Source organism: Arvicanthis niloticus, chromosome 6, assembly GCF_011762505.2.
Source record: "Arvicanthis niloticus isolate mArvNil1 chromosome 6, mArvNil1.pat.X, whole genome shotgun sequence".
Taxonomy (NCBI): Eukaryota; Metazoa; Chordata; class Mammalia; order Rodentia; family Muridae; genus Arvicanthis; species Arvicanthis niloticus.
Window position 1 is genome coordinate 67240267 of NC_047663.1, and position 16916 is coordinate 67257182.

Genomic DNA, 16916 nt, shown 5'->3' on the forward strand with positions numbered 1-16916 from the left:
CCTCTTCTGGCCTCCATGTCCCTGAACTCACACAGGCACATACATGTAAATAAAAATAAATTAAGAGTGTTTCTGGCAGCGCTACATTTGAAGAAATCTGTTTAGGAATAAGTGTCACCAAATGTTTTTCAAAATGTATACTCTGAAAACTACAGGACATCATTAAAAGAAATTAAAGATATAAATAAAAAGACATCCCATGTTCTGTTCACAAAGCAGAAAACACATGGTCAAAATGTCAATAGTCCCCAAATTGATCAGCATATACAATGCAAAAAAAAATTTTTTTAACATTGAGAATCATTAGAAAATGCCCATCAAAACCACGATGACAGACCTTCTTACATCTACTTGGTTGGTCAAAATTAAAGAGGTCTCCACCAGCAAGTGCTGTAGAGCATTTGAAAACCTCATTCACTGTTAATGGGGTTGTAAAATGAAATTGCCACTTTGGAAAACAGAGAGCGCCCCTAAGGGCTACACATAGATTTACCGTATAACCCAACGTTACTATGGGAAGTACATTACATTTCCTAAGGGAAATGAAAATATATGTCTACACAAAATCTTCTGCATACATACATATGATGGCATTATAAACAGTAGTCCAAAACAGTGCAATACCTATACATTTAGGTAACACCATGCTATATCAATACTATGAATATTATCCATCAATAAAAAGGCACAGAATACTGACCCGGGCTTCCGCAGCATGGTGAACCTTGAAAGCATCACACCATATTAAAAAGGCCTATGGTAAAAGACAGCATGTCAGGTTGAGAATGTGGCTTGGTGTCAGAGTGCTTGCCCAGCATGGACAAGTCCTTCGGTTCTGTCCCTCGGACTACAATTACAGACTGTAGTGTATGAATCATCCCCAATAAAGAAACTCACATGTTCAGATACTGGATGAGAGTGTCTAGGCTGGGAAGAGAATTGAACAGGGTTGCTTGCTGATGGGCTTGAGATCTAGTTCAAGAGTGATGATGTATTCAAATGTAGAAGATGTTGAACTGGGTAGCTGGCTCAGTGAGTAAAGTGCTTGCGGCACAAACATGGGGGCCTGAGTTCGGATCCCCAGAACCCATGTCAAGCCAGATGAACCAGTATGTGTGTGTGATCCCACTCCTCCTAGGGCAAGATGAGAGGTGGAAACGGGAATCCCTAGAAGCTCAGGGGCCAGTTAATCAGGCAGACACAATGGCAACCAAAAAGAGACCCTACCTCAAACAAGGCCAGATGCCCCAGGTTCTCCTCTGACCTCCACACAAGGACCATGTCAATCAGGCACCAGCACTATCACACAGAAACACACACACATACATACATGCACACATACACAAAATATCACTGTCAAACAGAAACACACACACATACATAACACACATGCACATTCACACATACACGTACTATATCAAACAGAAACACACACATACATACGTGCACATGCACACATACACATACTATCACTATCAAACAGGAACACACGCATACATACATGCATGTGCACACACACATACAAGCTCACAATGGTTTGAAAACACCGCGCACTGGATTTGGTGGCTACCTCCAGAACTGCAGAACTGCACAGTTTACAAGTATGATTTCTGTCGTGTAAAATATAGCTCAACAAACCTATCATGAACAAAAAGGAATTAAACACTCAGGGTTTTTGTTTGTTTCTGTTTGTTTATTTTGCAGATGGTCAAGAATTTTCACAGCCAAGTTATAAGGACAGAGCTGGGGTGGATGCCTATGTTGTTAACTGTTGCCTCTGTCTGAGAGGATACTGTAGAGACCCGTTGTTGCTCATTCTTAAGTGGACCGATGCTAATTTCTTATTCACAGTCACCTCTGGGATTAAAGTCTGTTTATAGAAGGATTTTAGACCTTGTGGTAAGAGTTTTTCTAGCTTTTTTCATACTTAGATGGAAGAAGTTTTATTTGTAAGAATCTCTTTCCTCAAGTCAGGTTCACAAGTAAACACTTTATTATCCACGCTCCTTTAAGTCATGGCTTTTCTTAGCACAAAGGTATGGGGTGTTTGAGAGGGAACTTGTCCTTAAAGAAGTTTGCTTGCACTTGAATTTCCTGTCTCAGGAAGGAACTTGGGTCTCATCTTTAAGGATGAAGCAGGCAGACTGGGGAGATGGCTCCATCAGTAAGGTGAAAGCATGGGGACTGTGTTCGGATCTCATATGCCCACATAAAAGCTTGACATGATAGTGTGGTACCCCAGTGCTGGCAAGGGCATGGAAACAAGCAGACCCCACTGGCCCAGCCAAATGGCAAGCTCAAGTCTGGTGAGAGACCTTGTCTCAAAATAGACACAGCAGAGGAATGTACACATGTACATACACAGCCACACTGACCTCTGGCCTCCACATGCACATGCACAGGCATGTGTACCTGTGTACATACATAAAACACACGTAGATATCTCACATACATGCAACTGATTTTTTTTTTTAAATAAGGAAGCAGGCTGATAAAAGTGAACGAGAGGCAAGGTCACATATGAGAAGTGCCAGCATCCAAGAAAGCCTGTGCTCTTTGCTCAGCATCAGACTGCCTTGCAGTTTTCAGTCTTGTGCAGGACTTATCTTTATGGTCTTTTATAGCTTTTGTACAAGCTAAACTGCCAGGCTTGACCTGCTGGGAGAGTTCAAAATCAAAGGTGTCTTTCAAGAATAGCGCTTGAAAGTATAGGTACTCCCCAGCCCCAGAACCACACTTTGCTGTTTCTCCTAACTTGGTCAGTACTCATTCATCAACAGTTTAGGTATGTACCAAACGCCCAGCCCCGTGTTGTTCTAGAATCTAAAACATTATTGTACTATTCAGGCATGGAAGCATACTCCTTCTGATGAAGGATAAGGGAGGCTGCCTTTTTCCCTCTAGCTAGAGGGCAAGGATGATGTAGCTCAAAGAAGAGCCTACTAACAAGGATGCTGGCTTCATGCATACACATGTGCATAGCTGGTCTGTCTTGCTCGACCTTGAGGGTTTATGAAGGAAAGAACTATGTCCTGTGCCTAACACGTACCCTGGCCTGGGGCAGGTATTTAAGGTCAGCTGAACAAATGATTAATTAATTCCTTTGATCAGTCCACTAAAAAAAGAATTTGGATGGGTCCCTTCATCACTTCAATGCCTTCATTTATTCATTTATGAAACAAGAAAAGAAGAGCATTCATTCCATAGGACAACATTGAGAGCTCTAGAAGCAATACAGCATATACACTAAGAACCCAGTACACTACAGTCACTGGGTATGGTGGCACAGGTCTGTAATCTTAGCCCTTGAGAAGATCAGAAGTTCAAGGTCATCCACAGATACATAGCAAGTTCAAAGCCAGCCTGGGCTATTTGAGAGCTCCTCTCAAAAACCAAACCAACCAACCAAACAAACAAACAAACAAACAAAAAACCACAATAGTTGTTACTCTTATTATGATCAATGTTGGGAGGCACAGGAAGCCAAGAGTGACCTTTCACCTCTTCTTCATGTTGTTTGTTTTCCTCCCAGCAGTGTAAGATTGAATCCAGGGCTTGTGCTTGGGTAAGCACTCTGCCACCCACCTCCATCCTCAGTCTGTTCCTCATGACCTTGTGACCTGGTTCTTTTCTTTGAAACAGAACTGAAGGACATATGATCCAGCCAGGTAGACCAGACCCTGCTCTGTTGTAGGAACCTCAGTCTTAGACCCTGAGGATCTGGGGGTGTACATCCAGTACACATCCCCCTGAATAGCTTGAGCCAGCTGGCTGCTACATTTCACTCTTTCACTAGAGAGGAGATGGGGAGCCCATTTTGGAAACATTAATATTTGGTTTAAAAGAACATTCCCAAAGTGATACCAGCCAGTTGGTTACTGAGGCTTCTGCCTTTAAGTTCTGATTCTCTAACTGGAAGCAGGTTTGTGTGCTCATATGTGTATTCACATGTAGGGAGCAGTTCTGTCCCATTGAGAGAAATTGGTCTTCCAACAGATATACCACAGCATTGCTACCACAGGGAATGGCTTCCCCAACAAGCCTTTGGCTTCTCTTTGGACTGCTGCTTGGTTTACTGGACTACAGCCCCACAAGCCACAACTAAGATTTGTCTGCCAACCCAAGACCCTCACAGCTTTCCAAAGAGACTCCTTGAGCACAAAAGCCTTCAAAAGAAACCAGAGCCCCAGGTCTAACCATGGCAGCCATATTGTTCAACCTTTACCTTTACTACAGCTCCAAAAGACATGCAGTACCCCAATATGGAACTCGGGCAAATGGCTACTGTGTGCTCATGGCTGGTCAGGACACCTTGTTGGGCATCACTTCTTATGGAGGGAAAGAGACTCACAGTCATGACCTCCAGGAAGTAGAGCTGCAAGGAGCTGGTTCAATCTCAACCCCCACCCCCACCCCAGCACCCATCCTTCTGTCCTGGGAATATGGGTTTGATCTCCTCACCCGAGGCTAGCTTCATGGTGTACAACCTGTGTAGTAGCCACACAGGGCCACACTTGATCACAGTGTTCTGCTTTTGTGTTTGGAATTTTTTCTTTCTTTAAAGGCTTTTTTTTTTTCAGCCAAGGGCTTGCTGCCTAGCACAGGCTAGCCTCAGAATTCTTGCTCCTCTAGACTTGTACCACCATGCCTGGCTAGAAACTCTTATTTTCAGAGGTAAGGGAGATGACTCAGTCATCTCAGTATTTGCCATGCAAGCAGTATGATCCGAGTCTGAGCCCCAGAGCGCATGTGAAAAAGCTCAGTGTAGCAGCACGTTTGTTATACTGGCACTGGGAAGGGGTAGACAGAGAGCCCTGGGGCTTTCCTGACCAAGCAGCCTGGCCTAAATAACGAGCCTCAGGTCTCCTGAGAGACCCTGTCTCAAAAAATAAAGTGGATGGCACCTGAGGTGCAATATTTGATGTTGACAAATATATGAGCACAGATGTACACACAGAGAGAGAAGAAAGGAAGAGAGAGGAAGGGAAAGAGGAAGAACTTAAGAAATAGAGGGAGGAAGAGGCATGGGGCGTGGTCATCTAAATTTTGTACTTGCATTTTTTGAATCATGGGTCCAGTAAGTTCAATTTGCACTGGGCCTACATGTTACGTAGAATTGCCACCATTGTTTTTGCTCATGCTGGGTCTGGATCCTCCTCCAACTGCCTTTCTCTTTTTTTCTGTCTCTAAGTCCTTTTATTTGTTTGTTTGTTTGGTTGGTTGGTTGGTTGGTTGGTTGGCTTGGCTTTTTGAGAGGGTTTCTCTGGTAGTCCTGGCTGTCCTGGAACTCACTCTGTACACCAGGCTGGCCTTGAACTCAGAGATCTGCCTGCCTGGAACTAAAGATGTGTGCCACCATGCTTGTTACAAAGTCCTTTCTTTGACTCTCAAAGTCCTGACAGTGAGACAGTTAAAAAGCAAAACAAAACAAAAACCACAAAGCAGAGAACATCCTACTTGGAAGGTCTTTGCTGCCTCGATGGTGGAATAGTGATGGTTGGTGGCTGGCATGGTACCACCTCTGCCCAATTGTTGGGTGCTGTACATGGCTGAACTCAGTGATGGCAGCCTTCTCCCCATCATAGTCCTAAGCAATTGTATCCTGGTGTCACATTCCTGGAAGAAGAGTGGGAGTCCCAAGCCCTGCCCTTGGAGATAGAGTGATGTGTCTTCTCTGTCAGGGTTAGAGCTCAAAGCTGCCTTCCAAGCTTTGGCCAGTTAGTTTTGGAAGAAGACACCCATTCATTCAGGTGACTCTCACCTACTCCTTCTGGTCCATAGGCTGACAAAGCATAGTAGCCTGGCTGGACAGCAGTAGAAGGCTTGTTGTCCGCCTTGTCTCCCAGGGTTCACTCAGGGACCTCAGGTCCATTTTTATTTCTGAGTAATTATTTTTTAACTGGTGAAGGTCAGAGGACAACTTTGCAAAGTTGGTTCTCTCCTTCCACCATTACATGAGCTCCAGGAATTGAACTCAGGTGGCCAGGCTTACTCAGCAAGCACCTTAACACTCTGGGCCATCTCACTGGCCCCATTTCTGGGTAATTTATGAAGAATGAAGGTTTGGACTGGCAAGATGGTTCAGTGAGGAAGAGTGCTTGCAGTGCCGATGCTTATGCACCTGAGTTCAAATCCCCATATCTAAACTGTGAGCTTTCAGTTCCTATTTCAGACCCTATTTCAAAGGAATAGGCAGAAAGTGATAGTGGAAGACACCTGAAGCATTCCTCTACTCCCACCCCGGATGTGTGGATGCATACTCACATGTATGTAACACACATATAAATATATATTACACGCCATACACACATACCAACACACATACAGAATAAAGGCTTATTCAACTCTAGGTTATGAAGGCGGAGGAGTACAAATTCAGTGACTGTCTCAATTGAGCCTTCTTGCACAGGGCATCAGTGAGACAGAAAACTTGTTAACTTAGATCTGTCCTCTTCTGAAGCTGCTGTCCCTTTGGATTAAGTCCCACCGGTATCACCTCATTTAACCTTAATCACTCCAAATGCCATCGCTGAATTAAGTCTGTTTACTTGCTTAATACCTTACAGTAGGATTAAATTTCACCATAAGTTTTAGTGAAGAGTCACACCACAGCATGAGGTAAGGCAACCTCGGTCTAAATTGCCTTGAACTGATCCTTGGGTTGTTTCTGAGGGTTAGAGAGCTGACTTTCTGGTCCATGATTTTCTTCTGCAGAGCTATGCTTTGACACCCCAAGCAGCATCAGGGGTCTAAAGTGACCCTTTATGGAAGGAAGTCTCAAGAACTAATTCTTGAGTCTCAGCACTTAGCCAAGCTGTTGTTCTGCAGAAGGCTTAATCGCTGTGGGGCATGAAGCCCTTCTGAAGCTGAGCTGCTAGGAAAAAATTATAAAGCCGGCTCTCAAACCCCATTGCCAGAGCCAGACTTTTGAGCAGGACTGTCTGGTGTGACTTCTGGCCTGAGTTTTTATAACCTCCCTGACTTTCCGTTTCCCTTGATTGCCTTAGCTTTTTGGCTTATGTGGGTTTTTTGTTTTGTTTTGTTTTGTTTTTGTTTGTTTGTTTGTTTGTTTGTGTTTCAAAAAAGTCCTCTCTGTACTACAGAATGAGATATGAAATGATGCATCTGCATGAATTAATGTAAATCAACTATGCTTTGAGGGCAGCTGTGGGGAATAAGAACAGAACTGCCCCGCAAACGCTGTGGACATAGGTTGTTCATCTAGGGGAGCGAGGGATGGGCCAGAGGCAAGGGTCCTTCTCCTCAGCCAGATCATCTTGTGACGCACCGTTCCCATACATACACAATACATAAACAAAAGTCATCAAACACATTTTGAAATCGCTGCACCCTCCCTTGAGACTGGATTGAATTGACTTCAGAGGAAATCTGGGAACAGAAACTCAAGCTGAAACTGGTTTTATGGATCCAGCAGCAGGAACTTGTTAGCTTGGTAGCAGCCCACAGGGCCTTGTGGACTGGCAGGGACCATACTGTTGAGAAGGCTATGGAAAGGAGGGGAGAGGATTTGAGGAAGGTGGCTTAGACAACCCTTGAAAAGGGTGGGTAAGACTAGCACAATGGTCTCTGAAATGGGTCAGATGCTCCATTTAGGTTTTAGGGGATCAGAGATTTTCCAGAGAAGTCACTTAAAAAAAATAAACTCACACAGCACTGGGGCTATTTTCAATTCTCAGCAAAGGAGATGACATTTTACTTTTGGACCAACTGGCCATGTCTTATGCCCTACTTTCCTGGCTTTTCAAATCTTGCCCACTCCCTATGCTAGGCTGCTTCAAAAGGACAAGGATTCCTTTGCGTCACACTGCTTTGTGGTTGAGGGTTCACTGGCCTTCTTAATACATTATATAAGCAGATTGAAGCCATCTCCTTCCTCTTGAAGAGGAAGCTACATCTCGATGAAGCGATGGATGGTGACACATCCCAAGCTACTTGTCACATTGAATGGCAGAGTCAAACTCAGAGCCATATGGCCTGTACCCTTTGCACTGAGCCAGCAAGCCAGCACAAGGCAGGGCAGTGCACCTGGCACCCATCTGGAGCTCCTTGGAGTGGGGCACGGGTGGGTCCTGCTGGAGGACTGGGCTCACGTTGCATGCTGTCTTGTTGGCAGTGGAATCTGGTGTGTGAGGATGACTGGAAGACACCCCTCACCACCTCCCTGTTCTTCGTAGGCGTTCTCTGCGGCTCCTTCGTGTCTGGGCAGCTGTCAGACAGGTAAGGACACTGGATGGGGAGCGATGGGGTGTAGCTATTTATCATGTCAGCTTATCTTGACATAAGACCAAATTCATGGGCTTTCTACACAGAGAAGAACCCTCTAGGCACTGGGTAAACAGTAGGAGGAGCCTGGTTCTTGGGATGCTAGGGCCTGAGAAGAGGATTTAAAGTTCAATGTCAGCATGAACTCTATATCAAGACCCTATCTGACTAACTAACTAGATAAATCTTTCCCAGATAGATCTACTGTACAGTCTTGACTGTACCGCCCCCACATAACAGGATCTTGCCTATCCACTGAGTGACAAACTAGAAAAGTAAATAAATAAGTCTTTCACAGATGGTACTAACATGTAACTCTGCCCGCAGCATCCTGCCAGCACCCACTCCTGTCACACTCCCAGACTGAGCTCACGGGGCTTTGGCCAAAGATATGGAAGTATCAACCTCACTAGAAAGTGGAGTCCTTGGATCCCACACCCCTACACAGAACAGGATGCTGCTGTCATCATTGCCCCACACTCTGCCCACAACTCTTGTCAGGGTAGGGAGTAGGTGACATGTCATTGCTGCACAAACAGCCAAAAGCTTGAGTCAAGCCAAGCAGCCCCTGCTATGAACTCTCTGAGCCTGGGAGCTGAGCCATGGCTGGGCCTGCAGCCACAGAACTGACCCAGGCTGGCTTTTGGCCACCAGACCTAACAGGCTTCGTGAGGTCAAGATTGCAGTATCCCAAGTTGTGTTTACCTGCTCTAGATGTTCTCCTGTGGCCAAGACAGTGCTAACTGGCAGTGTTGGAAAAAGCTTCCTGGGGATTTCAGCTCCCCAAAGCTTTAAAGCCCAGTGGGAATGAGGCAGGAAGTGCTTGGCCATGCCCATCCTCCACCTGCCCATGGGTCATTACCAGAGTGAAATTTTAAAGCTTAAATTGATCAGTGACGCAACAGACATGACTGAGAATGACATCTCCCCATAAAGCAGTCATTTTCAATTTTAGAGACACATAGACACACCTGGGAAACTTCATCACACCCCAATACTCACACCACATTGCAGATAAATAAGACCTGGGCAGAGTGGGGTGCTGACATGAGCAGGGAATGCTCTTAACTTTCCCTAAGGCCTGTCCTGATAAGCCTATCCTAAACTGAAGAGATGTTAGATTGAAAAGACTCTCCACACACCTAATACCACATACTAGCTCAGCAAACAGCCAACCAACCTTAGAGGACCAGTTGTTCCCCTCCCCCACCCCCCACCCACTGTCAGCTATGCAGCCATGCTGCTCAGCACAGAGGCCCACAGGCGATATCTCTGTCCAGCAGGGAGAGTGGAGAGAATCCAAGGCCAGAATTCCAAGCAGGTATTCTAACCAAGTGTACAGCACTTACCCACCATTGTAGAGTCATGACGTCCTAAGCTGAACCATTGTAAGTCAAGAACTGTCTGTCATTTTTAAAGCTCTCTGGGGCTTCCAAGTGAAGCCAAGGTTAAGAAGCAACAGCCCTTGAGGGAGTTTCTAAACTTACAGAATTCCCATGTGGGTGACAGAAGCAGTGTCTTCAAACTGCACTTTGAAGGGGTATTTTTGTTTTGTTTTGTTTTGTTTTGTTTTGTTTTGTTTTGTTTTGTTTTGTTTTGTTTGAGTCAGGCCCAGGATGGTTGAGGATGGCTTCAAAATTGCTGTGTCGATAACAGTGGCCTTGAGTTTCTGATCCTCCTGCCTCAACCTCTCAAGTACTGGGATTACAGCTTTGCCCCACCACACCCAGTTTTTCTCATTCTAGGGCTCAATGCCAGAGCTTCATTCATGCTAAGCAAGCATTCTGTCCACTAAGCCACACCCCGGCCCTCCTAAGTCTCCTTCATAAAATCAGATTTGTCAATGTGATTCTCACAGAAGATGCTCTGTGTTTTCCAGAAGAAAGGCTTAGTACCTCAGAAGGTAGTTCCTGGGCAGATGGATGGTCCTCCAGGGAGGAAGCTGACAGAATGTCACAGGGAAACAAACAAACAAACAAACAAACAAAGAGCCAAACATACATCTGCCTTAGTTTTGACACAAGACAGAGCCTACAGTGAAGCTAGGCTTGGTGTTACAACAGACCCTGAATTACAGTGTTATGCTATGTTCTATAGGTTTGGCAGGAAGAAAATCCTCTTTGCAACCATGGCTGTGCAGACTGGATTCAGCTTCGTGCAGATTTTCTCAATCAACTGGGAGATGTTTACTGTGTTATTTGCCATCGTGGGCATGGGCCAGATCTCCAACTACGTGGTGGCCTTCATACTAGGTAGGAATGACTTTCAGGTTTCAATGCCCTTTCTTGCAACCCTGTAAAAGGCCAGGGAGCAGGGAGCCACTGAGTGTGCATCCAAAGTGTCCTCAACCTTGGATACATGTGTGTGCTGGAGGGGGCTGCAGCTTTGGGTATCTTGAACCAGTCACAGCAGGACAGGAGTTCACAGGGGACATCAGCATTGGGCCAGAATATGACCAGATCTAAGAGCTCCAACTGGGAAGAAGTAACCACACAGCAGCAGAGACACATTCCCAGGAGCAAGGGGCTAGGGACAGGAGGTCCTCGGAGAGAGGCAACAGGAATATGAAGTCCTTGATTTGGGCTACGAAGGCAGAAGGCTGGTGGCCTACAAAGGGACTGAGTGGGGTTGATGTGGCATACACAGAGGAAGAAAAGGCACTTGCTAGGTGGCAGGATTTTGTCCCACCTGGGAAGATCTGCTCTGGCCTGAGTCTGAACCCACACCCAGAGCATATGAGCTCCACACGGGACAGCTGTGCCTCTCTGATAACGGTTCTACTGTTGGAAGGCCAGGCTGAGGGAGGCAAGCCATCAGTTCCTAGGCCTTGGGGAGGTCCTGGACACTCTCCAGCTTTTCTGGAGGAGAAAATGGGGTGAGCTTCATGGAGATTGTTCAGGGGTGTTCTCAAAAGGGCGATCCCCACCACCATTATTCTCTCTAATACCCCGTCATTATGATGAGAGGAGGTGGAACACCCACAGCACAGTAAACACAAAGGCCACCACGTAGTTGGAGATCTGGCCCATGCCCACTTAGCACAAGCATTCTGGTTGGCCCCACATTATCCCAGTTTATCCCCATTGTTCCAGTATAACTATTGATTGTGCTCTATAACAGAAGTCAATTGGCCTTTCCTGCACCTGGCTATGTGGTTCTGATTGCTCTCAGGAGCCTGTGACTCACTGGCCTTGGCAGAGGTATGTTCTGTTAGCCAAATACATGCACACCCTCTGTCAGGTTGCCAAGGTGGAATTGTCCAAATTCCATTCCTTTAATTATTGGTGAAGGACCTCTTGCCACGGGCCCAGCCTCGTGTCTGAGGAGAGAGGACTCACAGGAAGAGATGGAGCAAGCAGGAGCCACATGGTCTCATGTGGCTCAACAGGTAGCCCTCTATTAAACAGGCCCTGAAGAAAGCGGTTCTCAGTCTTACAAGGATGAAGAGTGGAACAGGAGTTTTTCTGAGGCTATCTGTGAGGATGCACACATCTTCTCAGGAGACAGAGACAGGAGAAGGATCAGTTTTAGGATAGCCTGGGCTATGTAGCAATGCCATGTCTCATAAAAGCAAAACAACAACAAACCTCACCATAACGAATATTATTATTTCTATAGAGAGCAGAGAAGTTTGTGTAGAAAAAAAAAAGAGCTACAAGCAATGAGTGATGTAAGACCTGGGAGGGGTGGGATGTGAAGGTCGCTCTGGTTAAAGGACAAAGCCAGACAGCCTCATTCTCTGATGCATTTTACTTATTTAACTGTGTGTGTGTCTGTCTGTCTGTCTGTCTGTCTGTGTATCTGTCAGTCTGTCTCTGTGTGTATGTCTGTCTCTATGTGTGTCTGTATGTGTGTGTGTGTGTCTGTGTGTCTGTCAGTCTGCCTCTGTGTGTATGTCTGTCTCTATGTGTGTGTGTGTGTGTGTGTGTGTGTGTGTCTGTCTATGTGTCTGTCAGTCTGTCTCTGTGTGTGTGTCTGTCTCTATGTGTGTCTGTCAGTCTGACTCTGTGTCTGTCTGTCTCTATGTGTGTCTGTGTGTGTGTCTGTCTGTGTCTGTGTGTGTATGTATGTATAAGTATAAGCTCTCTCTGTGTGTATGTCTGTCTTTATGTGTGTCTGTATGTGTGTGTGTGTGTGTCTGTCTGTCTGTGTGTCAGTCTGCCTCTGTGTGTATGTCTGTCTCTATGTGTGTGTTTGTGTGTGTGTCTGGCTGTCTGGCTGTCTGTGTGTCTGTCAGTCTGTCTCTGTGTGTGTGTCTGTCTGTGTGTCTGTCAGTCTGTTTCTGTGTGTGTCTGTCTCTATGTGTGTCTCTGTGTGTGTGTCTGTCTGTGTGTCTGTCAGTCTGTTTCTGTGTGTGTCTGTCTCTATGTGTGTCTCTCTGTGTGTGTCTGTCTGTGTGTCTGTCCGTCTGTCTGTGTGTGTGTCTGTCTCTATGTGTGTCTGTGTGTGTGTGTGTCTGTCTGTCTGTCTGTCTGTGTCTGTGTGTGTATGTATGTATGTATAAGTATAAGCTCAGGAGTGTGGGCAGGTTAAGGCAGAGGAAACATGAGGTGCCCTTCACAATTGCTCTCTGCCTATTTTTTTTAAATGTTTACTTTGTATGTGGAAGGGGGTACACACAAGCCATAGCACAGGTGTGAAGAGCAGAGAACTTGTGAAAGTTCATTCTCTCCTCCCACCATGCTGGGCCCTGGCAGTCGACTCAGATTATTAAACTTGGCACTGAGCCAACCAGCCAGCCATTCACCTTATTTTTTAGCATAGAGCTTTTACATTAAACTTGGAGCTTGGGCAGTGGTGGCGCACACCTTTAATCCCAGCACTTGGGAGGCAGAGGCAGGCAGATTTCTGAGTTCTGAGGTCTACCTGGTCTACAGAGTGAGTTCCAGGATACCCAGGACTACACAGAGAAACCCTGTCTTGAAAAAAATAAACAAAAACCAGAAAAACAAAAACCAACTTGGAGCTCTCAGGCTAACTTACCCCAGAGGCCTCCTGTCCCTGTCCCACCAGCACTGGGATTTCAGGTGTGCTCCACAGTGCGCAGCTCTTTTAGGTGGGTCCTGGGCATTTGAGCTCACTTCCTTGTCCTTGTACGGCAAGCACTTTATCCACAGGCCCAGCCACCCAGCTGCAGCCGCAGACCCCTCAAGTCCCACAGCCCTGGCACTGCCTTCCACAGCTCTCCCTCCTCCCCACGTGGCCATGACCTCACACGCAGGGTAGAGAAGAAGAGGGCCTGGTCAAGGGTGGGTTGGAGCTTAGGTGTGTCAAGCCAACAACTAATAGAGAAGGCTGAGCAGACACATGATCCCCTGTCTGCTTGACTCCATTCTTCTCATTCTAGTGGATTCAGGGGGAAACTGCTAACATTAGGTTCCTGGATAACATTTGTGTTAAGATCTTAAGTCTGAAGGCCTAAGAGTGTCACTAAAAACTGATCTGTCCCAGAACAGATGGAATCCCAGGCAGCTCCTGCAAGGGAGTACACCCTCAAAGGACAGACATGGTGGCTGCTGGTTTTCCTGCAGTGCAGCAGCGCCCTCTAGTGATTCAGGAATAAAATAGCTACTTTCCAAGCTTTTGTTGTTGTTGGGTTTTTTGGTTGGTTGGTTGGTTGGTTGGTTTTGTTTTGTTATGTTTTGTTTTTTTCCCTCAAAGCCAAATTTAAACCCAACATTTTCATTTAAAAGTTCCCTGAACTTTGATCCTCCCAGGTCTGGGAATCTGGATGCTTGGGATGGTAAACATCCATCTTAGGAATTGATCTTTGCGTTGATTCCAGAGCCTGAATTATTTCCAAAGCAGTACAGAAATGAGCCTTCTGGGCTGCTCTGAAAACCTCACCAGGCTTGCAAGAGTCTTAGGATAATACAAAAGGCAAGCCAAACTCAAGTTCCTCAAAGCAACACACGGTGGATGCACCTCCAGGGTGGGGGAGGTGAGACTCAAAATCAGGGTCAATGACCCTCTCACACCCCAGCTTTCTAGACCCCATGTCAATCTCAGGCATAGCAGCCTCAGCCTGCCTAAAGACTTCTGGGTAAGATGCCAGCAGCGGTTCTCCTTCATCCCCAGTAATGAACCACTTCTCTGTGAGGGAGGATTTGGTGGAGGACAGGCGTGGTGGCTGCTGGTTTTCCTGCAGCGCAGCAGCGCCCTCTGGTTTCCTGACTACAGAAAACCTAAGCACCTCCTTCCTTGACTGATTCACTAATTCAGTGTTCTCTAGTACTTCTAGCATCAGCGCCCAACCGCTACCCCACCCCCACCCCACCCCACCCTGCCGTCCTTGCTATAGCATCTCTTTAGACATGTTTAAAGCTTGTCTCCTCCAGTCCGAGTGTTTCCCTTTCAATAAGCGTCACCTGATGGCATGTTCTGTAACGTTGGCTATCAGGGATCTCAGACATATTTGAAGTTTAACTACATCAGTTACACAGCTTTTATCAACCACATCCTTATTTTGTATTATTTTTCCCTAATTTATTAATGTACTTATCTTTTTATATTAAGAATCAAATCAAGGGTTTCTTTTTTTGTTTGTTTGTTTTTTGTTTTTCAAGACAGGGTTTCTCTGTGTAGCCCTGGCTGTCCTAGAACTCACTCTGTATACCACCAGGCTGGCCTTGAACTCAGAAATCCACCTGCCTCTGCCTCCCAAGTGCTGGGGTTAGAGGCGTGCGCCACCACTGCCCGGCAAACCAAGGGTTTCTTGCATGCACTGTATAACTGACCTATACTCCAGTCCTTAAATGTTTTAAACTTGAAATAAACATTTGTCCTGGTCTCTTTGAATGGAATAGCATAGCCAAATACCACAGGCTAGCTTACCTCAAAAACCCAGAGTTTATTTTCTGTGTTGGCGGCAGGAGTGGGAGTCCCCTGACCATACTGTATCTCCAGTCAGGAAGCAGAGGGAGATAGATGCTTGTGCCCTGGCCATTTTGTTCAGCCCAGCACCCTATCCCATACCCTGGCTCCACCCACATTTATGGTGGACCTTCCTCCTCAGTTAATCCAATCTGGAAACCTGATTAGGTAAATTGTTAAATCCACTCAATCTCCTGTACACACACACTTATTGCTACCCGCCCTTATGTTCTGGATCCCAGCTGGAAAGAAGGACACACATACATAACACCTTTATATTTTAATATGCTTTAACTAGCTTAATGGCTAGGCCACTTCTGGACCTCCACATGGCTAACACACTCCCCTCTGATATTCCTGAGTTAACACACTTACTAAATCTATATTTTATCCTTGCTATCCTGGACCCTCCTGGGGACACTTTCCCCTTTGCACCTACATTTCAGCCGTCTCTCCCTCTGCACCTTCCCAGCGTGATCCATCTCCTATGCCCTTGTCATGGAGGAACCCCCTCTTCCTTCTCTCCTGCATTTCTTGCCCAGGTATCCAAAATGTCCCACCTCTGTCTTCCTGCCCAGCCATTGGCTGCTGGCAACTTTATTTCCCAATCAGAACCAACTCGGGGCAGGGACCCTCAGCACAGAGGTGCGGGTTCCTGTGTAATTTCAGGAGCCAAATGAACACAAATAGCATTAGAAACAATCTACAACAGAAACCCCTCACAAACATACCAGAGATTTGTCTCCTAGGTGATTCTCGATCCCATTAAATTGACAAGCAGTATTTACCCTCACAGAGGGACTTAGCATAGAGGTGCATCCTCTCTCTCCCCATTGTGATGCTGGACACTGCCCCCTCAGTCCATCCTAGCACATCCATTCCCAAGCTTGTTCCCTGAGCTAGAATCAGCTGCAGGCTTCAGTCGCATTGAGGTGCATGTCCTGTTGCCTCCTTGTGGAGAGTGCCCCGTGCTTCCTGGGGCTGGATGACAACATGTTGGTGCAAAGGGAAGGGAGCCTGCCAGGTAGAGGAGCCAGTTAGTGGCATACTGCCCTAGAGCTGCCCCTGGTCGCATCAGAACCAGGACATGCCCTTTGATTGGGATGTGAGAATGTTGTTCTCCAGAGACACTCAGAAGCCAGGCTTTGCCTAGGATCAGGAGCCCATGGGACAGAGGAGGGGGGCAGGGATCTGGGTGAGCAAATATGGAAGTCATCTTTGCCATGGGTCTTTTCCTCAGGTGAGCACACAGAGAGCTTCTTGTGTCTCCCAGACTTGGGCCCTTTTCTGATGTTCCTTAGAGAGAACTGCTTGTCTCTTAGCCAGTTTAGTGATCAGCCCAGGAAGGACTGAAAGACATTCAGCCTCACAAGGGGGGGGGGGGAGATACATCTCCCCTTGGGTCTCCACTCGCATCCCAGCTGATGGACTGGTCCATAAGACAAAGGGTTTCCCCAAGCAATTTTCTTCTTGAAGGCTAGACATGCATATGTTGACAGATACCGATTACATCCTTATCACCGTACAGGGGTTTATTTGTTTGCCCTGGGATTCTGATTTGTTGGGTTCTGTTCATGTGTATATGTGCATGTATGACATTCAAGTGTGTGTATGTGCATGTGTGGAAACCAGAGGTTAATGTTCTGTCTTCCTCTATCACTCTCTCACTGAATCTGGAACTTACCATTTCAGCTAGACTGGCTGGCCAGTGAGCTCTCAGAATCTTCCTGTTCCCATCCCCAAGAGCTGGAGCTCCAAAC

General features: G+C 46.4%; 1 protein-coding gene across 4 annotated transcripts in view; it reads left to right on the forward strand.

Moving 5' to 3' along the window:
• Positions 1-16916, forward strand: part of Slc22a4 (solute carrier family 22 member 4) — a 44826-nt gene that overhangs the window by 11783 nt on the left and 16127 nt on the right. For 2 of the 4 annotated variants that reach the window (XM_034506395.2, XM_076936843.1), the window contains 2 exons: positions 8135-8238; positions 10381-10535. In XM_034506395.2, coding sequence (XP_034362286.1) covers positions 8135-8238; positions 10381-10535 — 259 coding nt within the window. Of the gene's footprint in view, positions 1-1801; positions 1900-8134; positions 8239-10380; positions 10536-16916 lie in introns of those variants that run through there. The other 2 variants (XM_076936845.1, XM_076936844.1) reach the window with 2 other exon arrangements.